Below are 23,063 nucleotides of genomic sequence, written 5' to 3' on the forward strand. Positions count from 1 at the left end.
CCGTAAGTGGTCACTCAAATAAAACGAACCAGAATCTTTCTAGGCAATATAGCTTCAATTGAAATTAGCATCCTCCTAACTTTTTCAGCATTAACAACTATTTATTCCCTATCTGAACCAGCAGGATGTGTACTCTCAACACCATAATGGTTCTGTCAAAATGTCTGAAGTTTAAAATGCAAAACAAATCAGAAGCCGCTCTCCGAGAATACACAGAAATTTTCCTGTAAGTCATTGTACAGCAACTCCAGCAAGTCAAGAAAATATATACATATATATTTTTTTATATATATATAACTATTCTTTGATGGAAATCTTTAAATTGGTGAGACCAAGATGTTTTCCTCATCAGTGGGATGCTCAGTACATCACTAGGTGCGTGACCTCCTTAAATGTCTTTGCCACATTTATTTCCTGCAGTTCTTTCCCTCTGAAACTACAAAGCAGCAAGAAACAATGTCTTCATCTATCTCCAGTGCTCAGAGTTACAAAGCTGACTCCAGCCAAGTTATGACAGAGCAACCATACATCAGCATGACGTAGGCTCCCTCAGGAGGTTTTCCTTGTGAGAAACAGAAGCACGCAACTGATACAGCCACTGAGATAACTACAACCTGCTGCTATTTTGATCTTTCTTTTGTAATTACCTCTGCGGCTCCTGCACGCCCTCTCAGGATTGCACCTCCAAGCAAGTCACGGGATTGTCTCAGAGCATGGAATACCAAATCCCACAGCTGTGTGGTGAGCATTTCAAACATGACAGTACAAGCTTCTACCTTCCAGAAGTGAAATATTCATAAAATTTCAGGAAGTTTGTTACTACATTCTTCAGGCAGCTTCAAGCGTGTTGTTGGTCTGGCAGAGCAAGAAGCAGATTCCTCAGAAGTAATGGGAAGATGATAGTGAATTCTTCTCAGAAGAACAAACTGATATTACTGGTACAATTCAGCATAAATAAATCTGAAGAAGTATACACTTCCAGCTTCAAAACACACATGAAGGCAACTGCGTACTTCAAGTTTTTCTGCAAGCACTTATTTAACTTTCAGTGCAAAGCCAAAAGGCTACAGACTATGTTGCTCAAAGCAAGTCTAAGCGGGCAACCTTAAGCTTTAAACTCTTCTGCTGGCTCTACAATCAGCACAGGCTATCCATAAGGGTGGAGGAGCTACACCTTGTTTTGCCACAGCGAAGCAGATTTCAAGTAACCAGAGAACACATAGAGTATCCACACATTTTATTACTAGACCACCATTCTTTAGAACATGCCCTAGGCTGTGGAGCTAGTTACTTACTGCATATTTCTTATGAAAACAGGGAGTTTCACCAGTGGAGATAATCGCTAGTAGCAGAAGGCACAAGAGTCCAAATCCATAGCCAACGCTGCTGCTTACATCATTACCGTCTGCAATGAAACCCCACAGGTAGATCAAAACTTGCAGGCTAATTAATGTTACGTGTTACAGATCACTTCCACACTTGGCCTTTTTGCTAAGGGACAGCAACCATCCAGTTTTATGAAAGTGGCTATCCACCAATATTAAGTAGAGGTCTGCAGAGACATTTTGTGCTTAGAAAAAGCAGATGCTGTCTGACACAAAGAACCAGATCAGTTTTCCATGTAAGCGCTCTACTTCTACTATACAATTCCATCTTCAGTATTATTATTCAGCTTACCTTTAAGCAATACACGCTATGTTGCTGCATTGGCATTGTCTGCTTCAAATATTTCTGTCTACCTCCATGTCACTACTTGCAGTATCGTTCTGACAGAACAGCCTGCCAACATGCTTAAAGGAGAAACACGAAGCTGCTCTACAGGTGAAAAAAGAATCAGCAGCAGCACAACCCATATAAGCTCATTCTCTCATACACTGTCCTGCTGTCTACAGTATGCAGTGGGCACTTTCCATTTTTCTAAGGAGCACAAGCAGATAAATAAGAAACAACGCCACAGAAAAAAAATCCTGTAGCAACCAAAATATTGGAGATTTTGTCTCTTTGGAGATAAGAGATTTTATTTGGCTCAGCAGCCAAAAAAAAAAAATCAACATTTTTTAGACATTTGTTATTCTAATGGAATTTACATTGATAATTTCCTAGATCCTGGAAATAATCTGAACTCAAAAGCAGAAATGAAATGACAGATGTGAACACGTGGGTGTGCAGAAGCAGAATCTGCCAAAACTCTGCCTCCCCATCAACAGGGGCAGTATCTTGGAACGGTCACTGAGGTTTGCTATACTTAGTACCAAAGAACCTGGAATATGTTCCTACCTGCTGCACAGCAAATCTTTGGCCTTCATTAAAAACAGGATGTGATTCATATATATTTACACATCATTAACAGCAGCATGTTCAACTTTACAAGAAGGAACTGATATCGTACACAGGAGAAAACCAAAGAAGCCGAATTACTAGATGCAATTCATTGGTCAACTGAATATTTTAAGGAGACAATTTTTTCACTGTTAAGATGAGCTCTTTGAAAAGAGAATGAGAAGATTTCGACTTTTCTACAACTCAGAGAAAAACCTGCAAAGGATGCTCAACCCCCAGATACTAACACTACCATAATGTAAAATACAAGGTTAAAATCACTGGTGTGAACAGAAAACAACACAGATATAGTAATATTAGGAAAGAAATATATTAGCAGAAATAGGACAAATTGTTTAGTTACTACTTCTATCTGGCTAGTTTCACTGGTACTTCAAAAACTACTGAAGAAATCTTAGTCCTTTAAAAAACAGGAAATCAGGATAATGTAGAATAACTGAAGAAATTCCCAGCTCTACCCACTCTAGTCTCAAAAGTCACCTAGAGTTTAACTGATGAATGAAAATACTGTACAGTTTTAGAGTATGAACCAATATATCATATATAAACAATCCTCTAATCATGGAAAAACAGGGCTTACAAAGCTGTGTTTGAACACCAACAAAGCCACATATTTTCATTCAAGTATCCTGCAAACATGATGTAATACAAAACAAAACCTGTTTCTTCCTGTACTTAACCTGAATGGTATCAGTCAAGTTTCACTGTTCAGTTCCTCTGTGACTAACCAATGGATCTTAAAGGACACAGATCTTTGGATTTGCTTTTCATTTTACCATCATGCAATTCAAAGCATTTTGGTTTAGAATCCCAAAGCCCATTCCTGGTTTTTTTTACAGACAAAATATCAAGAGGGTCTACTAGACCAAAACCCAACTTCATTTGTCATCTGTTTTCCTGATACTACCAATAACTAGTTTTACATAAAGCAAATGGCTTTCCAAAGACAAATAAAAGAAACAAACAAATCAATATGGAAAAATAAAATAAGCTTGCTGTGGAACTTTGCTCATACAGTTAACAACTATTACTGCTATTCCAAACTTGTTATTACAATCTTTGTGTTTTCTAGTCAAAAATCTACTGAATTTTGGTCCATGCTTCAATTTTCTTCTGCAAAATACATTTTGTAAGTTTTCATGGAACCATTATGCCTCCTTCCAGCACCTTACAGAATTTTCGGCATCCTCTTAATTAACTGCAATTCTGTGTCAACAGTCAGAGCAATAAGCTCCAGCTGTTAAAAAATGGACTTCTTATTTATGGGGACTGCATCCTTGTTTATAAAACCCAAGACGACACTCTCCCTGTTCTCAACAGCAACGCATCATAAACTTCAGATGACTGCTTATTAAAATCTTAAGCTCTTCCTTTTTCCATCATCATAATTTTGGTCAGTTCAGGAAATTGATCTGTGAACTTAAACCAGATAAAAACAAAACACATTTGAAACTGTCAACTATATATTATACATACATTTTCTTTTTTAACTGCAAAAGATAATACTGGAATACACTAGAGGTCATAAGGTGTTCCTGCTTTCCTTCCAGAACTGCAAGCTTTGAATAATATGTGTGCAAGAACGGAAAATTCCTTTTACTGTCACTGTACATCAAAGCCAGTTGTGCTTTTTAAAATGTTGTAGCTACTTTATCATTCCCTATCAACAAACACTACAGGACATCCACTAACCTCACCAGACAATATTTTATTCAAAATAAAGGCTAGATGAAATGTCTTAGTTGCTTAAGTCACAATATAGAGAAAACTGATGTGCTCTACTGTATACCAATAGTCAGGATACTTTTCCAGGTGAATGTGCACAGCTGTCAGACGGCTTAATCAACTACAAGGCCTGCGAGATCCTCCATGCTGAACATTTTGTATGGCTGGTGCTTTAAGCAGAGCTGTCAAGTAAAAAGGAAGGAAGTCACGTAGGCCAACCTGCAGAAAATGAATAAAGTGAAAATATTTGGAGCTAGGGATAGAAGTAGCAAACCAAGAGAAACTGACAGAGATTCTGTCTGTTCAATTGAGTCCAGAACCAGTCAGGCTAGGAAAACAATAAAGGAAAGGGAATTTTAGGTAACAAGTAGAGAAAACTGGAATAGGTAAAAAGATCAGGAAGGCCTAAGGTCACACATTGGAAATAAACAACTACAATATGCACCCCTCCAGAATCTGCAGATGGGGCTCCTGAATGCAAACAAAGAAAAACCTAAACATGTGAGCAAAGGACACCAGTCCCCCCTGGTAGTACTGATCTCCAACAGGGAACAACAAGCTATCACTGTTCTTACTGGTTTGGAAAAGTGCAATTCAGGTTATAAATGACACAGAAGCCACTAGAATGCCACGTATCTTTTGTCTTCTCTAAAAACAAAACAAAACAAAAAAAACCACCAACAACAACAAATAAAAGCAAATAACTACACAAAAACTAACAGGAAAGTATCACATTTGCAGCACCTTTCAATCTGCAAAACAACCAGGGATCCATAATGAAGTGTTACACTTAGAACCCTAGGCCACCAGCCTCACAAACACACACAGCAACACTTCAGATCCCACGGCCATACAGGACATGTTCTCCTCCCTCTCAAAATAGGACAAAAGCTACTGTCCACTGCCTGAAGCCTGTGAATTGCTCGGGGTGTGGTCTCTGGTTTTGTTGTCATTTTGGGAGGTGCAAAGGAGCTGATATTCAGAACCCTGACTTCAATTGTAAAGTGAAGCTTTACAAGGCGGAAGCTATTCTCACTGTTAACAGTGAAATACATCCTGAAGAATTTTCCTTGAGCTGTTTTGAAACAGTCCAGACACAGCTTTTCAAGAAAAATTTAAGTTAACATTGGCACTGATTAAAAAAAAAAAATAAAAAAAAAAATAAATAAATAAAATCAGAAATTTAAAAGAAAATTTTTCAATCTGAAGTCCAGGAACATTTAAATAAGCAATTCTCCCTACTGGTATCAATGGACTAAGTGCTATTACTCGGGAAAGGTATACAGTTTTTTTTTTTTTTTTAAATTGCATTTCAAAATAAGCTGCACAAGGAAGTCCGTACAGAAACTTCTTTAGAGCTCAGAAAGAAAAAAACTGACCATCCTGAACTGCAGTCAGCATCAGATACCAGAAAACTCCAAGAATTTAGACAGCGGTACTCGCAGCAGATGCAGACTTAGCTGTAATATGTCATTATTTAATTTAGTGATTATTTAGTGAACATATTCCCTTATATGTTCTTATTAGAGGTACTTTTTTGCAACTAGAAATTATAACAAACAGAAACGTTTTATTTTTAACAGGATTTTATTAGCAGCATTCATTTCATCTTTAGAAGATGGCAGGATGCACTTTTTGAAATTGTGAAATGAAGAAAGACGTGGATTCAGATGGCTCTCAAATGAAAATTCAAAAGCTGTAAGTTCTGATCTCCTGTTTTCTAAAACAACTTCCTCAATTGGAATTAATTTTCACTGCAAGTCAGCCAGACTACAGTCTGCAAGTCAGTGCTGGGTGTGTGACTGCGCACAGCCACGTTGCCACTCCCTGCTACTCATCTCCACTCCCTCTAATCGGTTAATTAAGTGCTCATGCAATTTCCCAGTCAGTTTCCACCAAAATAAACGAGGTTGCTTAAGACCTTCTGTCTGCAGCACCGGATTTAAAATGCAAAGTCTGTGCTAGCCCAACACCTTCAGTGCTAGGGCGTGATGAGGCAATTGTACCAATCAGTGCTACAATGCATGGGAGCAAACAGTAACCTCCAGTTAGTTGGCCATACGCCAGCGAATAAACAACCATTCTAGGTTTGACTGCAGTTAGAACAAAACGTGCACATGGTTCCCTTCACTCTGCTGAAACCTGTATCCTATGTTATCATCTTAGGACGTGACAGTGAGCCACAAGTTCGCTATCAATCTTCCAGGCATCGACAGTGTGCTATTTTCACCAAGAAACTGTGTAGTAGATTCTAGTCTTCAGAAAAGAAGTTCAACTAGTCAGCAAGGACCTGAGTTTTGGCTACAAAATCTATTAACTCATGAAGCCTTACTACCAGCAAATGTTTCAAATCTCACAGATTCAAATGCTGGTTGACCTTTCATGTAAGAAAATATTAGCTGTTTCGCTTTCTCAGCACTCAAGTAATGACATCCTGTCTCCCCCCATTAATCTCTTCTATTCTGAGGCATTGAGAACATCTGTGCTTTTTAGGTAGGTAGTGGGATTTAATTTAGTAAAAAGACAACAGGACACTTCCATACACAATTTATGAAGAATATCAGTTATACACAAGCACAAAGCATCAGTTTCTATTACAAAGGATTTACTCTTCATTAAATAGCACAATTATAGCCTTTTAAGATAAACCACCTTACTTTTTCCATATCATAGAGTGGTTTGTGTTGGAAAGGACCTCTAAGACCACCTCATTCCAACTCCTGCTATAGGCAGGGGCACCTCCCACTAGACCAGGTTGCTCAAAGCCCCATCCAGCCTGGCCTTGAATGCTTCCAGGGAGGGGGCATCCTCAACCTCTCTGGGCAACCTGTTCCAGTGTCTCACCACCCTCATAGTAAAGAATTTCTTCCTGATATCTAGTCAAAATCTATCCTCTTCCAATTTAAAGCTTATATTCAGGCTTGTTGCTTTACTAGAAAGATTCTAAAGTCTTTGTCACCACACCATTTCAGCACTTCAGCACACAAGAAACAGAGCTTTATGAAGGTCAGGAAATACTGTTTTTCCTATTCAGCACCTGAGATGCCATACAACCATGCACAGCACACAAGTAATTAGTGCTGAAACAGGCAATTCATTTAAAGAGTCTCCCAGCTTCCAACATTTGCTTCACTGTTTTGAAGCTTTGTAAGCTCAGACTCATCGTTTGCTTCATGGAACCAAAACGACACCAAAGCCATGCACTTCTCCACCCTCACACTTTAATCACATTTGACATAACAGGTCATGTCTGTGCTGTTTTTTAAGAGGAGGATTCCTTAATCAGCCAGAAGAAATTCAGTTGTGCAACAAAAGACTCGCCTTACACCTCTCCCTAACAGCAGTTTAAGCAATCAGAGAAACTCCTCAGGTCTCCAGGTGTCAGGACAGGCACAGCCCTCCTCCCTGCTCTGGACAGCAGCCTCCCCCCGCAACCCAGAAAAACGAGATGTTTCCCATAGGCATAGAAATAAAATGCATTTCACTAATAAGTCACCATAGTTTAAAGTTTATCAGTAGAGGAGCAAACTGTTGGCTTCTACCTTTCACAGAACAGAAGAAAAAAGAATAGGAAATATAAAAAGATCTTGCACATCCCAAGAACATATAGTTTAAGTCGGTGGGGGGAAGGAAGTTTACACTAAGCTTTAAATTCTGCCCTGCCAACACTGAAGAAAGTAGAAATAACTTTACAGCATTAGAGCTGAACTTAAGTGACTTTATAATTTTTACCTTTACAATAACCATTTCTATTTAAAAATAAAGGCACCTTACCTAAATATTGTCATGTAAGAAACAGACCACTAATCGTTTATGAGACACCTAATATTGAAAGGGTATGTTTCTCTTAAATCTGAACATAGCTATTATAAACATTAATCATACTTAACAGACACATAAAGCTTAAAGTTTGCCCTGTTAAGATGATAGCATTCTTTCCACATATAAACATCCAACAAAACACTACCTTATGTCAGCACAGTATGTTTACATCTTTCTTCTACATAATTTAATGACTGTGAAAGGAATGCTTTGCTACTCCATAAAAAAAGGCAATGACAAACATAATAAAATCTCACGGGTTCCTCTTTTTTCAGACCTGCAAAATATGTATTTATAGAGGAAAGAAAACATAATACTGTAATGAATTCACTCTCCTGAATCCAACTGATTAGCAGGAGCTGGAGCTTTGGTTACATCAGATATCAGCCAGTTAGACACCCACAACTCATTTTTGCATCTTATTTGTTTCAGAAAATTAACACAGTGATGACTAATGATACCAGTGATACTGTGTAGGATGTGTTTCATTTCCTTTACCATGAAATCATGTTTCTATGATACTATCCTAAATACTTAACATTTTTACTGAAAAATATGCAGCTCCCAAATATTGTTAGTGCAAACAGTAACTTATTACAGTACCCACTGCACAAAATCAGACATTTATTTCCAGAAGAATTCTGAACAGTTTTATATGCATTTGAGAAACTGCGAGATGCTGCTTTGTTTCAGTTTGTTGGAAGCTTTCAAAGCGAGTGTATGAAAAGGATGTTTTGTCTCAAGAGACAAAAAAATCCAAAGTACTGTTTACTGTATAGCTTTGTAAAGGAATTGAGAACATCTATCTGTTTTATTGAACAGGAAAAGTACTGAAGCTGCAATTTTGAATACAATATTAAGTACCTACACTTCAGTTAGAACCAAAGTTACTGTGCTCTCCTTCCCCATTAACGGGTCTCTGTACTTTAGCTGCTTATTCAGTGCAAGTCTATTACAGAGGCAATACAACAGAAGGAGCAAGAATGAAGAACTCATTCTAAAACAAAATCCAGAGCCTTTTATTGCAAGTTCCACTTGCTCTTGGATCTCTTCCTGTGGAAAAAAAATAAAAACCTACTGAAAGTTGATATGCCTCCATTTCTTACAAAAGGCTATGCTACACTTTAAACAAAACCAAACTTAATATGCTGTTGCTCTAGATGACATGGCAAACTCAAGTCTGTACAAGAGAGTCTTGATCTCAGCTGTAAGACTGGCAGAACAGCTAGGAAACAATAGCAAGGAAAGTGTCAGAAATAAAGCCACCTACATCCACAGTGAGGGTCCTTCACCACAACCCATCTAATTCAGTTAGGAAAGTAACTGCAAGAAGGGATGAACAGGCATGTTAACTCAGCAAAGGACATGGCTCCTTCAGCACTACAGAAGAGATTCCTGCATTTTCCCCATTTCCAGCTTGTAGTCATTCATTATTTTCTATACTTTCGTGCTGCCCTTGAACATGGGCTACTCTCCGTCCTTCAAACACTCTTCTCTAAGTACAGTTCTTTAGAAACCCTGTATTTAAGAAACACGATAATAGCCTTTCTAATCCATTTACCAGAGGTGATGGATGGGGCTTAGTAAGTAGAAGAATTAAATCAGTCAAAAAATTATCAACTTAGCAAAGGAGATGAAGAATTCAGGGAGGAGAAAGCTGAGGCAGTGGCAGATGGGAAGGGAAGGCCTCCTTCCTTTCAATAACAGGTGAGGAGCACCCTACAGGAAGCATAGGAACACATCACCCTTCCCTCAGTGCCAGTGCTACCATGTCTTTTTCTAAAAATTTCAAAGCATTCAGTTGATTTTGATATTTCACAAGGGCTCAGAAGAACTTGGAAATAACTCCATTTTACCATCACACATTCACCTCCAGGTGTTTCTACTTAAAGATCCAACCTAACAATTGCGTGCCAATTTATTTTCCTAAAGAAGTAATTAGTTGCCTTTCTAGCACATACCAAGCAGTACGCTCAATTTCTTTGGGGGAGCTGGACTACATGCAAAAGGTCACTGAAAAGATCCCCCAACAACCTGTTACACTGCAGAAACCTTTCTCTTATCTTCCTGACCTGACCTATGTTTACCACAAATGCTCCGAATTGCTTAGAGACCAAACACTGATACTGTATAATTTCGAGGGTGGCGGCGAGGGGAAAGAAACCATCTCCTAACTGCACAAACGTCCTTGTCAACTTAACCTTTTCCTGAACAGCTTGATGAATCAGACTGGAAAAGTACATTCCTGTGATGTTCAGAAAAATTGCCATCTTCTCAAAGAATTTTCCAACATTTTTGGTATGGCCCCCTTTTCCTTCATTAAATAGAAATTAAAATAAATTTTAAGAACCAGCTATAAGTTTTGGAGAAAGGCATGGATGTTTTTCTTCAGAGATGTGTAAAAAAATATCTTCAACTGCAATTACGTCAAACAGGCTCAAAATACCAGCTCTGAACAGATTAAGTGGATGATGTCTCAACATAAACTGCATCAGTTCTTACTTTACCTCTCCTGGGAAACTCTTAAAGCACTTTACCACTAAATGTAGAGCAAGTAAAAACCGCTGAATGTCTGGGACTTACCTCAAACTCCTATCATAAAATGACCCATGGAACAAGGTCCATATAAAGTCAAGTACTTTCTGTGTAGATTACAGATTCATAAGGAAACCAAACCCAAATGGCTTTCCTCAAGAAAAAAGATGCTCGGCTACGTGATGCTATATTGGCTTGGTGACTTCCACAGAGTTGTTTTCTCTAATCTATTCATGAGAAGGTTTCATTTCCCATTTGCCGCGCTCTTTCCACACTGCCGTACTTTAAATATTCATTAAGCAGGAGAATACAAAATGAATTGAGTTCTACTGGAAAAAATACATACAGTCTATTGAGTAAAGCTCACACATAAACACCACACAAGCCCACATTGTTTTTTCCTCTTAAAAAAATAAACAAACGTGATGGGTAACTGAGTAATAAATGGCATTGCTGGCAATCCTCTGACAACAGCAAACAATAACTGGAGCCCTTTTTATTTTTAAGCTGATGATGCCTATGACAGTATTGAAAATTCATAATGAAAAGTAGCAACAGACACTAAAAACAAAAGATATTTAAACTACAAATGGATCATACCAATAAACATTCAAATAGGCTCCTATTGTGGTAACTGTTCTCACAAACCCACCAATTCTTCTGCTGGATCAATAGTCACAAATGTTTCTGCTTCCAACTAGAAAATAAGGACAGATTTGAGGGATATTAGGAGGAAGTTTTTCACACAGAGGGTGGTGACACACTGGAACAGGTCACCCAAGGAGTTTGTGGATGCCCCATCCCTGGAGGCATTCAAGGCCAGGCTGGATGTGGCTCTGGGCAGCCTGGTCTGGTGGGTGGCAACCCTGCACATAGCAGGGGGGTTGAAACTCAATGATCATTGTGGTCCTTTTCAACCCAGGCTATTCTATGATTCTATGATTTTGTCTACACAGCCAGCAATGGGAAAAGCAATGGAGAGAAAAGCAATGTGGAAGCAACAAGTGCATCCAAATGCTACAAGCACGCTTTCATTGTAAGGAATTTTCTTAGTGCTGCTTTTAGAGACAGCATCCTGACTCCTTTGTGTGCTGAGAGGCAGCACAAAACACAAAGGAAAGCTGCAGTTTCAGCACCGCAAGCACACTGACTATCTCTTAAATCTCACACTATTGGCTTCTAAGCTAAACTAAACTGATTTGAAGCCCTGCATGTCTCTTACCTCATCGTTTCAAGCCCCTGCACAGTTTGCAGACCACAGGTAACAACAACCAACACAGCTTTGAAAGGAGCTTCCAACACTACTGCCTTTTCAACTGTTGATGCTCTTGCCAAGATAACCCTCTCTGAGCTTTGGACTACCAAAGCCAGACCACGGGCAGCACATGAGCAAGGTGGGCCCCATCCTGCCAATAAGTTAACTGCCCTAACAGAGAGCTCATCCAACAGCCCAAGCGCTAAAACTGAGAGCAGTTCCTTCACCAACCTGTAGATAGAAGTGAAAAGCTGTATCTTCTTGCATCAAAGCAAACTCCTCTCTTCCCATAATCAAGACCTAGGATCCAGCAATCAGACAGAAAATTGAACACCACTCAAGCCTGAATGGCTTCTGTAGTACTGAAGGAAAACCACAAACCTTTAGGGTATCAGGAAGGGAGAAAAGTTAGCTAGCATGACGCTATTTTACTCCTAAACCTACTTCTAATGCATAACCTTCTTCTAAAATTTCTCAATTATCAAACTAAGCACCAGGCCTTCCCAAAGGACAGACCTCTTTAATCAATTACGAAGCTGAGCAGAGGTTTAAACAGAAAAATTGAATGTGATTTGATGCAGGTTTTAAATTGCTAGTTCATAGACACGTCCCAAGTATTTCCCGCGCAGCTGAGTAATTCTGCTTGTTGCTGTTGATCACCACAGGAATATGAGGGGAAAAAAAAGACACTGAAGAAAATCTCACATACTATTTTTTTTAGAACAGAAGAAAGAAAGAAATGAACATTTTGTAGGATATGGAGGACTAGATTAGAGCTCTATTTCTCAACCACAGTATAGCAGATCCTAATAACTTGTCAGTTATTCATACAATTGACTGCATTTCTGTTGAAGAAGTCAGTGATTTCCAGAGATTAACACTAAATACTGGTTTCCTGGACACTAATCTTCACAGTCAAGGTTAAAAATTGCTAGTGTCTATGAGCAGACAGCTAACTTGAGGGAAGCAACTGGTATTTATTTTAGAAAACGTTCTGTTTTGTCTGTTTGCAGCACCATTAATGTTTCTTTTCTCCCCAAAAAACACTGCAGCACAATGCAAATACCCGCTCTTGAGGCTAAAGGATGAATAACTACTTAAAATACAATTACTTAAATGGAAATAGTAACAACTTCACCCACCACTAGAAAAATAAATTGATACAAATCACATGGAGAGGTCCTGCACCCAATTAATGAAGAAATGTTCCCATCAACAATTCAAACAATTAGGCTAAACAAACTACCGCTCACACCTAACCATAAGCATTAGGAAGGTATAATGAAATCAAGAGAAATAAACAAGTCTGCCTGATACTGCTGCTTCTGGAAAGACAGCACCTCCAGCTGGGGCATGAATTCAGCACTGATTCAGGAGACAAGAACTCTATCTGCTAAATCAACACAACTTCTTGCAACAGTCCAGGTTTCACTTGGAAATCTTGCCGAAATACCAGCCAAGCCCAACCTAGATTAGACTGCAATGAGATCATGGCTTGAGGAGGTATTGCTGCAGGCCCATGTAAAGCTGATATTAAAGAGGAACTTATTCAAATGATACATCATTCTTTCTTGAAATGCATACACTACCGCGTTTTCATATTTATTAATGTAACAAGGATAACGTTGACTGCAGAGCAACTTCACAGTTCTTCAGCCTACTGCTCACACAAGAAGCGAAATGACTTTCTGCCCATCACTCACAATCAATGCTGTGATTGACACTACAAGTTGAGCATCACAGATAAGAGTCATTTTAAAGTAAAAGTAATCAAGATAACGCAGGTATGGGAGACTTTCACAAGAGTCACAGCCGAGCACTCTGACTTTTCATTTTCGTGAGTTCCAGTCAGACCTTCCTATTCAGAGTTTGTTTCTCTAAAGAGAGGGAAAAACAAGGAGAAAGCCACAGCCTGTGAAACTTCTAATAAAACTCCTCAGAGCAGCCATCTCACCTTGTGTGGAAACACACACTTTACTAGACAAAGCAGGTCTTTTCTTTCAAGATGCCAAATTAGGCAAGAACAAGCTGCCTTTGGGCAATTTTTTGGAATGTTATCGCACAGATGCGGAGATCATAAAAAATGTAAAGCATTTTTAAGGGACATTATAAAAATAGCAGTAAGCAACATGATGACAACATTACAAGCTTTTTTTTTTTTATTTAAAATAAATATCAGCAGCACCAGTGGCACGTGGGTGGGGCAGGCTTTAGGACCAGCTCTGCTTAAAGACCAAACAAGCTGTATCATGTACCTCTTTTACTCCGTGTCTCTGCCACAGGAACAACAAAAAAGGTAAGGAAACAAAACACAGAAAAAGGCTCTTGGCTGGCAGGTGAACTCGATATTCTACCTACCTGGCTCAGGATGCCCTCCAGGCCCCATTTCAGCCACAGTGCTCCCAGGAGCCAGGGACGCCCACTCCTGATGCCTGGTACCCAGCACGGCAGCGTGACTCCAGGCTGACCTCTCCCTACACTGTGTGCACGCAGTGCTTTTTGTCCCAACATTCCAGTGGCTGCACACACGCTTATCTGCCTGCTGAGACTGAAAACACAGTGTTTCTCCTGCTTAGCGTGCCTTTCCCTCAGCGATTATTAGTAGTTTGGTGGATCAAAGGACGCTATGAGCTTGAAATCTACTCAATTAAAACAAGAAATTCCCAAACAGCTTTTGCACCACTTCTTTCCTTACAAGTCCCCATGATACTTGTTATTAAAAAAAGTTCCCTTCCTGCTAGCTAGTAAAGTAGCCACACAACTAAGGAAACAAATGTCAAAGTTTGCTATGCAGAAAGCACTGCAAAATGAACAGCTGAAGCTTTTTCATTAATTTTTCAGCTACAGCATTTTCTTGTGCTACTTCTCAGATGGTTCTGGCAGTTGTCCCACACAGAGCAAAGACAGCAGGAAACGTTTACACCACACACTTCCAACATTAACATAAAGGTGCAAATTTCTTCAAAGGCTGACCTCGCTTTAGAGATGGCAGTGAGAAAGGAGAAGGGCAGAATTTCAGAAATCCTCCTTAAGTAGCTGCTATCTGAAACTCCATTTGCACCTTGTCACATTCCTCTCCTTAAAAAGTGGCATTTCACATCATGCAACTTCCCTCTCGCAGAACAGCCCCAGACTTCAGTGAGGTGAGCTCAGTATCCACCTCACACTCAGACATGGTTCAAACAAACAATATCAGTGTCTTTTCACTGAGGTTTTGAAGGATTCAGACCAGTACTGCCACATGCCTATTCAATAAAGGATAAAGGACTAAACTTGCCACAGGAGAAGCTGCATTCCCCTTTTCTGTGGTGGCCTAGCAATCCACCCTTCCACACAGGAAAATGCAAGTTGAGGGACTGCTTTAATCACCTGGTACAAATTATTCTTCCCAGTGGTTTTCCACCACTAGAGGCTGTACAGAATAAACAAATCACGCACCAACATGGGTGGGCAAAAACGAGTGGAAGATTTTGCACTTGAAGACCTGGGGATATGGGAAGCACAAGCTTCAGTCAAAGGTTTCACACCTAGCTTGTTACACTTGCTTCCAAGACCTGCAAATGAAAATCCACCCCAAAACCTCAGGCTGGAGGATAGGACCCAGGCTGCCTCTTTGCCCGAGGTCAGTAGCGATGATTTCAGGAGGTAGAGGGCTGTGGTTCCCCTTCATTATTACTTGAGTAACAGACCCAGATGAAAAGGTTCCCATTCCCAGACACTTCTTCCCACATACCACAGCTACATCCTCATGCCACAGATATTTAAAGCCTGTTACTTAATACCTAAGCAACATTATGAATAAGTATCACTGATCAGCGTTTAGATGTAGTGCAAAGTTTAGATTCCTACCAGAATGGAGGAATCATTGGATTTGGCACTTGATAGCTCCCAGACACACAGTAAGTGGCTCTTTCCTCCTTCCCTCAAATGCTTTAAGTTTTGATATTCTGTAGTTCAGGATACCAGTAAGTGGCCAACAGATGTAGAATCACCTCTTAGCACACACATTTGCCAGACTGTTGGTGCTTGGAAAAGCAAGGAAGAGATCTAGAAAAAAATCTGAAGAGACTTAACTTGAAAAGTCCTCTCTAAAGTAATGCCAAGAGAGGAAGGAAAGAATCAATTGGAAAATCCACAATGAAGCAAGCTGAAAAATAAAAACAGTAATTTCTGCTGTGGATAAGACAGGACTTGTTGACCTCTAACACTTCTCATGTGCTTCTAACAGGACTTGCAGACCAAGAGCATATATTTCTTTCCTACAGATCTGGAGCCAAATGTTTTTCTAATGTGGATTTTTTCTTTAAATTCCATATGGATCCATTCCAATGTGTTTCTGATTGTGTGACAAGAAAGTTGTCGTAACAGGAAAACCCAGCAGTTACTGGGGACGGGGATTCTGCAGGCAAAGTGCATCCAGATGAAAATCATTTTCCAGAAAATATTATTTGCTTCTTTAGCTTACGACCAACACACAGAGATTAAAGCTTTAAGTACACAAGGATTTACAAAAAGAGACACGAAAAAAAGCCAGAAAGTGCCTCAGAAGTCTCCCCTTCCCCCTGCCTTTGGAGCATGGATTTGGTCACTATCCACAGACCTTTTGTTTAGAGAAGGAGGGAGATACAAAAGGTCACCCTAATTGTTTTCCACGTGCCAGGGGGGCAGAGGCAGAGAAAGCCCGGTGTCAGCACGGCGGGTTCCAGACCCCGTTCTCTCCTTCAGCAGCCGAGGCCCGCAGCCGGGCTCCCTCGCCAGGCTTTCTCCACAGCCCGGCTGCCAGCGCTCGCACCTACTTCACTGAGTGTTAATGCGAAACAAGACCGTGCCTTCGGAGCTCCAACCGAGCAGCAGAGTGACGCTGCGCAACAACCTGTTATCCTAAATCCTCCCTCGACGCACCCCGCCGAGACGGCTCAGCACCCGGCGCTCACCGAGCCAGGCGCTAACGGGAACGCGTGTCCTCCGCAGCACCTGCGCTGCCGGGAGGCGGCACGAAAGCGGGCAGCGCGGCCAGGCCGAACCCTCAGCCACCGCCGCAGGTGCGGGCCCGGCCCCGGCTCGCCGGCGCCGCGGGGCAGCAGCGCCCAACATGGAGCCGCACCTCCTCCCTTCCCTCGCCCTCCGCCTCACCTTGGTGATGATGAGAGGCTCGCCGTGCTCCCGTCCGCCTTTCAGCGTGAAGCCCCACGGCGCGCCGCCGGTCAGCAGCACCTCCACGAGCCTGTAGCCCTCGGCCGCCCGCTGCTCCACCATCAGCACCACGGGTTCCACCAGCACGGCGCTGGGCAGCCGCTCCCGCCCGCTCCGCAGCCCCACGTCTTCCATGGCGCCCCCGCACCGCCCGTCGGGGCCGGGGCTGTGCCTCTACCGGCGGCCGCCCGCCCCGCCGCTACCCGCCCCGCCGCTCCGGCCGGCCCGGCCCCATCGGCGGTCAGAGAGCTGTCCCCGCCCCCGCCTCCTCCCTCAGCCCGGGGTATTGTTTCACGCCGATACCGGAGCCCGGCGGCGGGGGGCCGGCTCCAACTTGTGGCAACTTGGGACGGCGGGAGGAGGTTCCGCCTCGCACCCCGACGCGAGGGCGAAACCCACTGCGCGTCGCCGCTCTCCTCTCGCTTTCCGGGGCGAGGAGGAGGAGGAGGAAGAGGAGCGGCCCCTGGGCGGCCAGCACACAAAGGCGGCGGCGGCGAGGGGTCCGCCAGCCAGCCCCGCGCTCAAGCAAAACGGCGAGCAGGTGGAGCCCCGCCGCTCCAACTCGGGAAAGGGCAGCTCGCGGCCACGGGAATTACGCCCTCGCGGTGCCAGGCGACGGGAGGGAGCGAAGATGGGGGGGGGGGGGGGGGAAGGAGGTGCTTTCCGCAACCGTGTTGGGGGAGGGCTGGGTGCTGGAGCCGGGCAATGCAGAGGGCAGGGCAGCGCAGAGGGGGACGAAAGGGGCAGCCGGGGGCGGTGCTTGCCCACGGGCCCGCCCTGCCGCTCCCCGCCCCTTAACGGCTCCGCCACCTGCGGGGCGGGAGGAGTCTGGATCTGGCCACGCTGCCCCTTCGCGACCCTCTAGTGGTGGCTGTGAGTCCGGGCGGGCTAAGAAGGGACTCGAGTCAGCAGTCGGTTCGGGATGGGGCAGGTAAAGAGTGCCGGTGGGAAACCTGCAACGAGAATACCAACAGCCTAAACTGAAACACTCATTTGCCTGGAGTTTGGGTGCGCGAGTGCACAGCTGTCATTTGATTCTCACTACCAGACAGGTGAATCAAAGACACACAGCAAAAATGCATGTTGTCTTCTGAGAGAGTAGGGAGTCTTAGCATTCCACGTGTGAGAAATGGTCTGAGGAAGGTGCACAGGGTAAACAGTGGGATTTCAGGGTTTTGTATGTGTGTTCACACATATTGCTTCTAGAAGTGAACATCATGATCATCAAGACTGAAAAAGACTGATAAGATCATGTACCCCAACCATCAACCCTTCTCCCCCATAACCACCTACCATGGTCCTCAGTGCCATACCTGAATGTTTCTCAGTCATCTCTAGAGACAATGACCCCACCGTCTCCCTGTGCAGCCTGTTCCAATGCACTGACACTCTTTCTAAGAAGAAATTTTTCCCAATATCCAACCTGAACCTCCCTGGGTACTTAAGGCCATTCCCTCTCATCCTATTACTATTACTGGGGAGAAGAAGCCAACCCCCACCTCACTACAACCTCCTTTCAGGTCATTGTAGAGAGCTATAAGGTCTCCCCTGAGCCTGCTCTATTCCAGGCTGAACAATCACAGTTCCCTCAGTGATGATGATGTATTCTGACTTACTAGCTGCTGTTTCAGTTTATTTATTCCTGTGGTGGGTGTAGGTAAGCCCAGTAAAATTCCTCAGAAAACATCCAGCCTTGCTCTAAAGACAACAATTTGTTTCTTTAATGCCTGCAGATATTACCTACAGAACAGTGCTTAATACACAAAGAAAAAAACTAGTTTCGGAATTGAGCAGCAGCAGACTGGAGGATATATAGGCAGGAGAGAAATACATGAGGGTGATTGACTGTGGAGAAGGGTACTCAAATGGCTCCAACTTACACATAGTTCCTGCTGAGTCCTAACTTCACACCAAAATCTATGTATTGCATCACAATATATGAGACCTCAAATAACTTGCAGATATCCATTCAGATTTGTTCTCTAATTCTTTTCTGCTATATAGAAAAATGCTGTTTTTAAGGAAAAAAAAGAAAAAAAAAAAACCCAAAAACCAGCAAAAACAACACAGGTAATGGGAGATTCAGTTTTCTCTGTATCCTGCCTCCAGTTGTTCTTTCATCTGAGGCAGTCTTCTATTATGTTTGTATAATGCAAATCAGATTGTCCACACAGCAATTTGTATACTCAGCAATCCATAGCTAGAAGTTTTAAAGAGCTAAAATGTACAATTCAGTTGCTGCTGATGAAAGATGCACACCGATAATTTGAAATTTAATGTATCCCAAATTATGCATACTGAAATGCATTTGAAATGTAGTAGCATACATCGTAGATGAGAAGAGCAAATTGTACTTTCACAAATGTCTTCCTTGCTTGTATCCCCTCATCATGAACTGCCAAACATTAATTCTTCTTCATCCGGAACTTTTTCTTGTCTGTAAGAAATTACAGTTTCATTACTATTCTACCTTTTGGACTTGGTCTTATAAAGCCAGTGATGAAGGATGATAAAGAAATCTGGAGCAGATTTTAATACTGGGGCATCAAAAGTCTGGAACTGGTGTCTATACTGAAGATTCCAAATGAAAACATTCAGACACTGAGTTTGGGTTGGTTTTGTTTGTTTGTTTGTTTGTTTTTCCTTTTCTCTTTTAATGTTATAAATGAAAAGCCAAAAGACCCATATATAAAGTTCCTCACACATGTAAGTTTTGCCAGATCAAGGCAAGATGTGTTCTCTTGTCATATCGGTCACATTTTTCTTCACATCTTTTATATTCTCATTCTCTGTGGGATTTGAAGCTTGTTCAGAACCCAGTTAGAGAGCCGTACTTATGCTATTCTTAAAATATTGTGATAATTTTATTTCTTGAATTTCTATAGCTTCTGCCAGCCTTCTTAGGTTTTCATTTTAGTCATAAAGAACAAAGGATTTAGTAAATACATACTGAAATCATAGTTTTCATTTATATAACAATGCCAATGTAGCTATGTTTGTCTAATAAAACCCTCAAAGTCTTTTAGCTTTTTCATTTAAATCTTGTTTTCATTTGTCAAGCATTGCCTGAATATACCAGTGTTAGCAATGCGGGAATGTGAATGTGTAGAGGCAAGTAGCTGACTTTTTTGTGCTGAGGTCAGAGCAGTGACCAATATTACAGAACTGATATTCCCTTCTGTGCCATTATTATTATCAAAGCTACTTTACAATGATTAAAAAAAAAAAACACTCTCAAATGCCTTCTCCTTCCATGCAAAGGAGCTATCAAACTTTATTAAGCCATGCACAAGCTCAGTTTTTGAGTCCCTCTTCTCTTACAACAAAAGCTTTCTGCAGTGAACTCTACTCCTTTCACAGTACTTCTGTGTTCAGACTTTGAAGTTTAATCTATGATCAGACCTCAGTATTTGAAACTTAATTAATAATTTCAAGTGAAGTTTTGTTATATGGGGTTTATTAAGTTTTCTTTGTTTCTGTTGCACACATTGCATACCTGCTCCTTGCTTAGTCCTTGAGCCTGCCAGAACTGTGAATAGATTCCTCTATGGTAGGTTTTTGTGTTAACAGTCTCAAACACAATATGCTGTCACGTATCTTTTCCTTAAGGCATTGAATTGTGCAGGATATTTGCAGAATGACTGTGGAATAGCTATTATACTTTCCATCATCATGCTAGAGCCTACAATACTGGCTGGTCTTGGTTTGGGTTGGTTTGTTTTTCCCTCCAGCAGTGGAGACATCTGGAAGCATCAGAGGCTTCTGCTTCACATTCAACAGAGTAAAGACCTGAGGTGAGTTAAGCCTTTGCAATTACCCACTGTTTGTTACCACTGCTTTCTTGGAGCTTACCACCAAACATTATAGCTGGATGAGGAGACAAAGCACATCTACCTCAGCCATTTGAAATAGAAAACTGATGCCCTAGGACATGCATAGTTCATCTACAGTTTAAGCTGAGATACTAGGGCATGAAACAGAACAGATGGGCCACGATACAATTTCCTTCAGCTCATTTAAAGAGAACTCCAGCAGAGAGTCTGAGTGGACTCGCACACATTGTCAGTGGCATTTGCCAAAATAGCCTCTCTGCTAATTGTGCCAACACATCTTATTCCACATAATCAGCTATGGAATTGCTGCAAGAACCAGTGGTGGAAGAAATGTTGATACATAGACGTGTACCTATACTGTGATATCTACAGTGAAGATGGAAGGATTTTAAAACCCTTTCTCTAGGGACTAGAATTTTGTGAGGATACCGTGAATCCAGTGAGATTGCCGACAGCTAAAGGGGTAAAATGGACCACAAGGCTTGAGCTACAGACTTATCTTATTCCCAGAGAGTTCTCTGTAGATGTCAATTCCACTGGCACAACAATCTATAAGATAAATGTTGAAATCTGTAGGGTTTGTAAGCATATGTTGTACGTGTAGCAAAAATGAATTCTTTGTAATGTTGATGGGATGTTTAGTGAAACACACAGTGAAACTTGAGTGTCTTTGAAAATAACCATCACAAAGACCAAAGTAGCTGAAACAGTGATAGAAGTTCCTGGATAGAAGTGGATGTAATTTTCTATAAAATAATTCAAGAGGTGACAAGCTGCTGGCAGTTTACTCTGGAGTCTAAAAGTCCTGAAACCTGGAGAAACAGGTTATGTAGCAGCCCAAGAGACAGACAGACATCCTGGTATAGCTGGAAACCAGGAGGGTTTACTTTGGAAACCTGCCATCTTCCTTCTGATGAATTCAACATAATCATGCTGTTCTGCTGAACACTTTTAATTTCAACAAATGATCTCTTTTCCCAGAATGAAAAACACCACATTGAAAAATCCCTGCTGGATGTCTCCTTTGTGATTTAGGCACTTTAAAAAGCTTTCCCAAGTGTGTCTTGTTTCTCTTGTATTGCAAATAAGGTTTCATCAGCTCATAATTAATGCTGGATAAACCTTTAGAAGTTCGTAATCTTTCAGAGAAATATTCAGATGCATGTTGACTTCTTTAATTCTTCATGAAGAAAAAAATACTTCTGTGTGCTTTTTCTAGGATTTCTTATAAAGAATTTGTGGAAGAATAGTATTTCATATGAAATTCTGGTATGTCTATCCTCTGAAGGTTTTGATTCAAAATGTTTTCAGTTCTTACTCTGAGTACTGGAACTTGAGACATGGACTGCTTCCATAGTAAAGTAAACCATGAATTCAGCAACGTCTAGGTCTTAACTTCAAAGATAAACTTAGGACAGAGAAGTCTCCATGTTCCTACCTGCAATGCTGAATCAATGAGAGCCAAAGTGACAGGAATTAACTCAGGTTTGCCTGGATTTGCTCTGTTCCTGTGCCTAAATTCAACTGCAATAGACTTGTCTTGGAAAGAGTTGACTTAGAGCAGGCACAGACATCGTGTGAGCTGCCAAGAACACAGGCAGTCAAAAGCACAGGTCGAGCTTACTCCTGAACTCCTTTTGTTTATCACTGTATCCTCAAATTGCGTCAGTACAGTCCTGTAAAAGTCCTGCTGTCAAAGATCCTCAGTCTGGTTTCATTGTAGCAAGGAAACCTTTACTGGACACCAATAATGCACACAAGCAGCATGTACAAAACACCAGAAGGGATGCAAATAAATTTTGTACCTAACAAGGCCATACTTGGTACACAAGACCACTTGGTACTTGGTACACAAGAGGTGTAGATACGCTCTTCATATTCATAAAGTCTGAGTTTTCAAGCACTGGAGCATTATCAGGAAGCCAGTCAGTGCTGCCTTTTACAGTTGCGCAGTACTGTGTGGGAACACACTAATGGCACATCGTCACAAATGCCTAGGATTTCAAACAATTTTCTGAAGGTAGGAGAGCTCACTTTGGAACAAAGTGTGACTGTGAATGACCAAGAGAAAAAAAAACCACATAATTTGCTAACAGTAATATTCTCAGCTTAGCTCCTGAGAATGATTAGACCTATAGACAAAGGAGACCAACACAGATTCCTATAATCCATAACACGCTTCAAGAGTTAACACTTTCTTGATCTTGCAAGATTACAAGATTAGAAATCAAATAAAAGAATAAAAGGAAAAGAGCTACTCCTCACATGGTAGCAGAATCCAAAGACAACATAAAGCTAAGAAGGACAGGTGAACAGGTAACAGATTTCCCTGGGGTTTTCTGCTGGCAGTCAAATTCAGG

General features: G+C 41.5%; 1 protein-coding gene across 2 annotated transcripts in view; it reads right to left on the minus strand.

Annotated features, from left to right (window-relative positions):
- The window catches only part of SHROOM2 (shroom family member 2), a 122,667-nt gene extending 105,604 nt beyond the window's left edge, over positions 1-17,063 (minus strand). For both annotated transcript variants that reach the window (XM_052705658.1, XM_052705657.1), the window contains exon 1: positions 16,811-17,063. In XM_052705658.1, coding sequence (XP_052561618.1) covers positions 16,811-17,005 — 195 coding nt within the window. In that variant the 5' untranslated portion in view covers positions 17,006-17,063. The remainder of the gene's footprint in view (positions 1-16,810) is intronic.
- Between the last annotated feature and the right edge of the window lie 6,000 nt (positions 17,064-23,063).

Source organism: Tympanuchus pallidicinctus, unplaced genomic scaffold (assembly GCF_026119805.1).
Source record: "Tympanuchus pallidicinctus isolate F22 unplaced genomic scaffold, pur_lepc_1.0 scaffold6, whole genome shotgun sequence".
NCBI classification, from domain to species: Eukaryota; Metazoa; Chordata; class Aves; order Galliformes; family Phasianidae; genus Tympanuchus; species Tympanuchus pallidicinctus.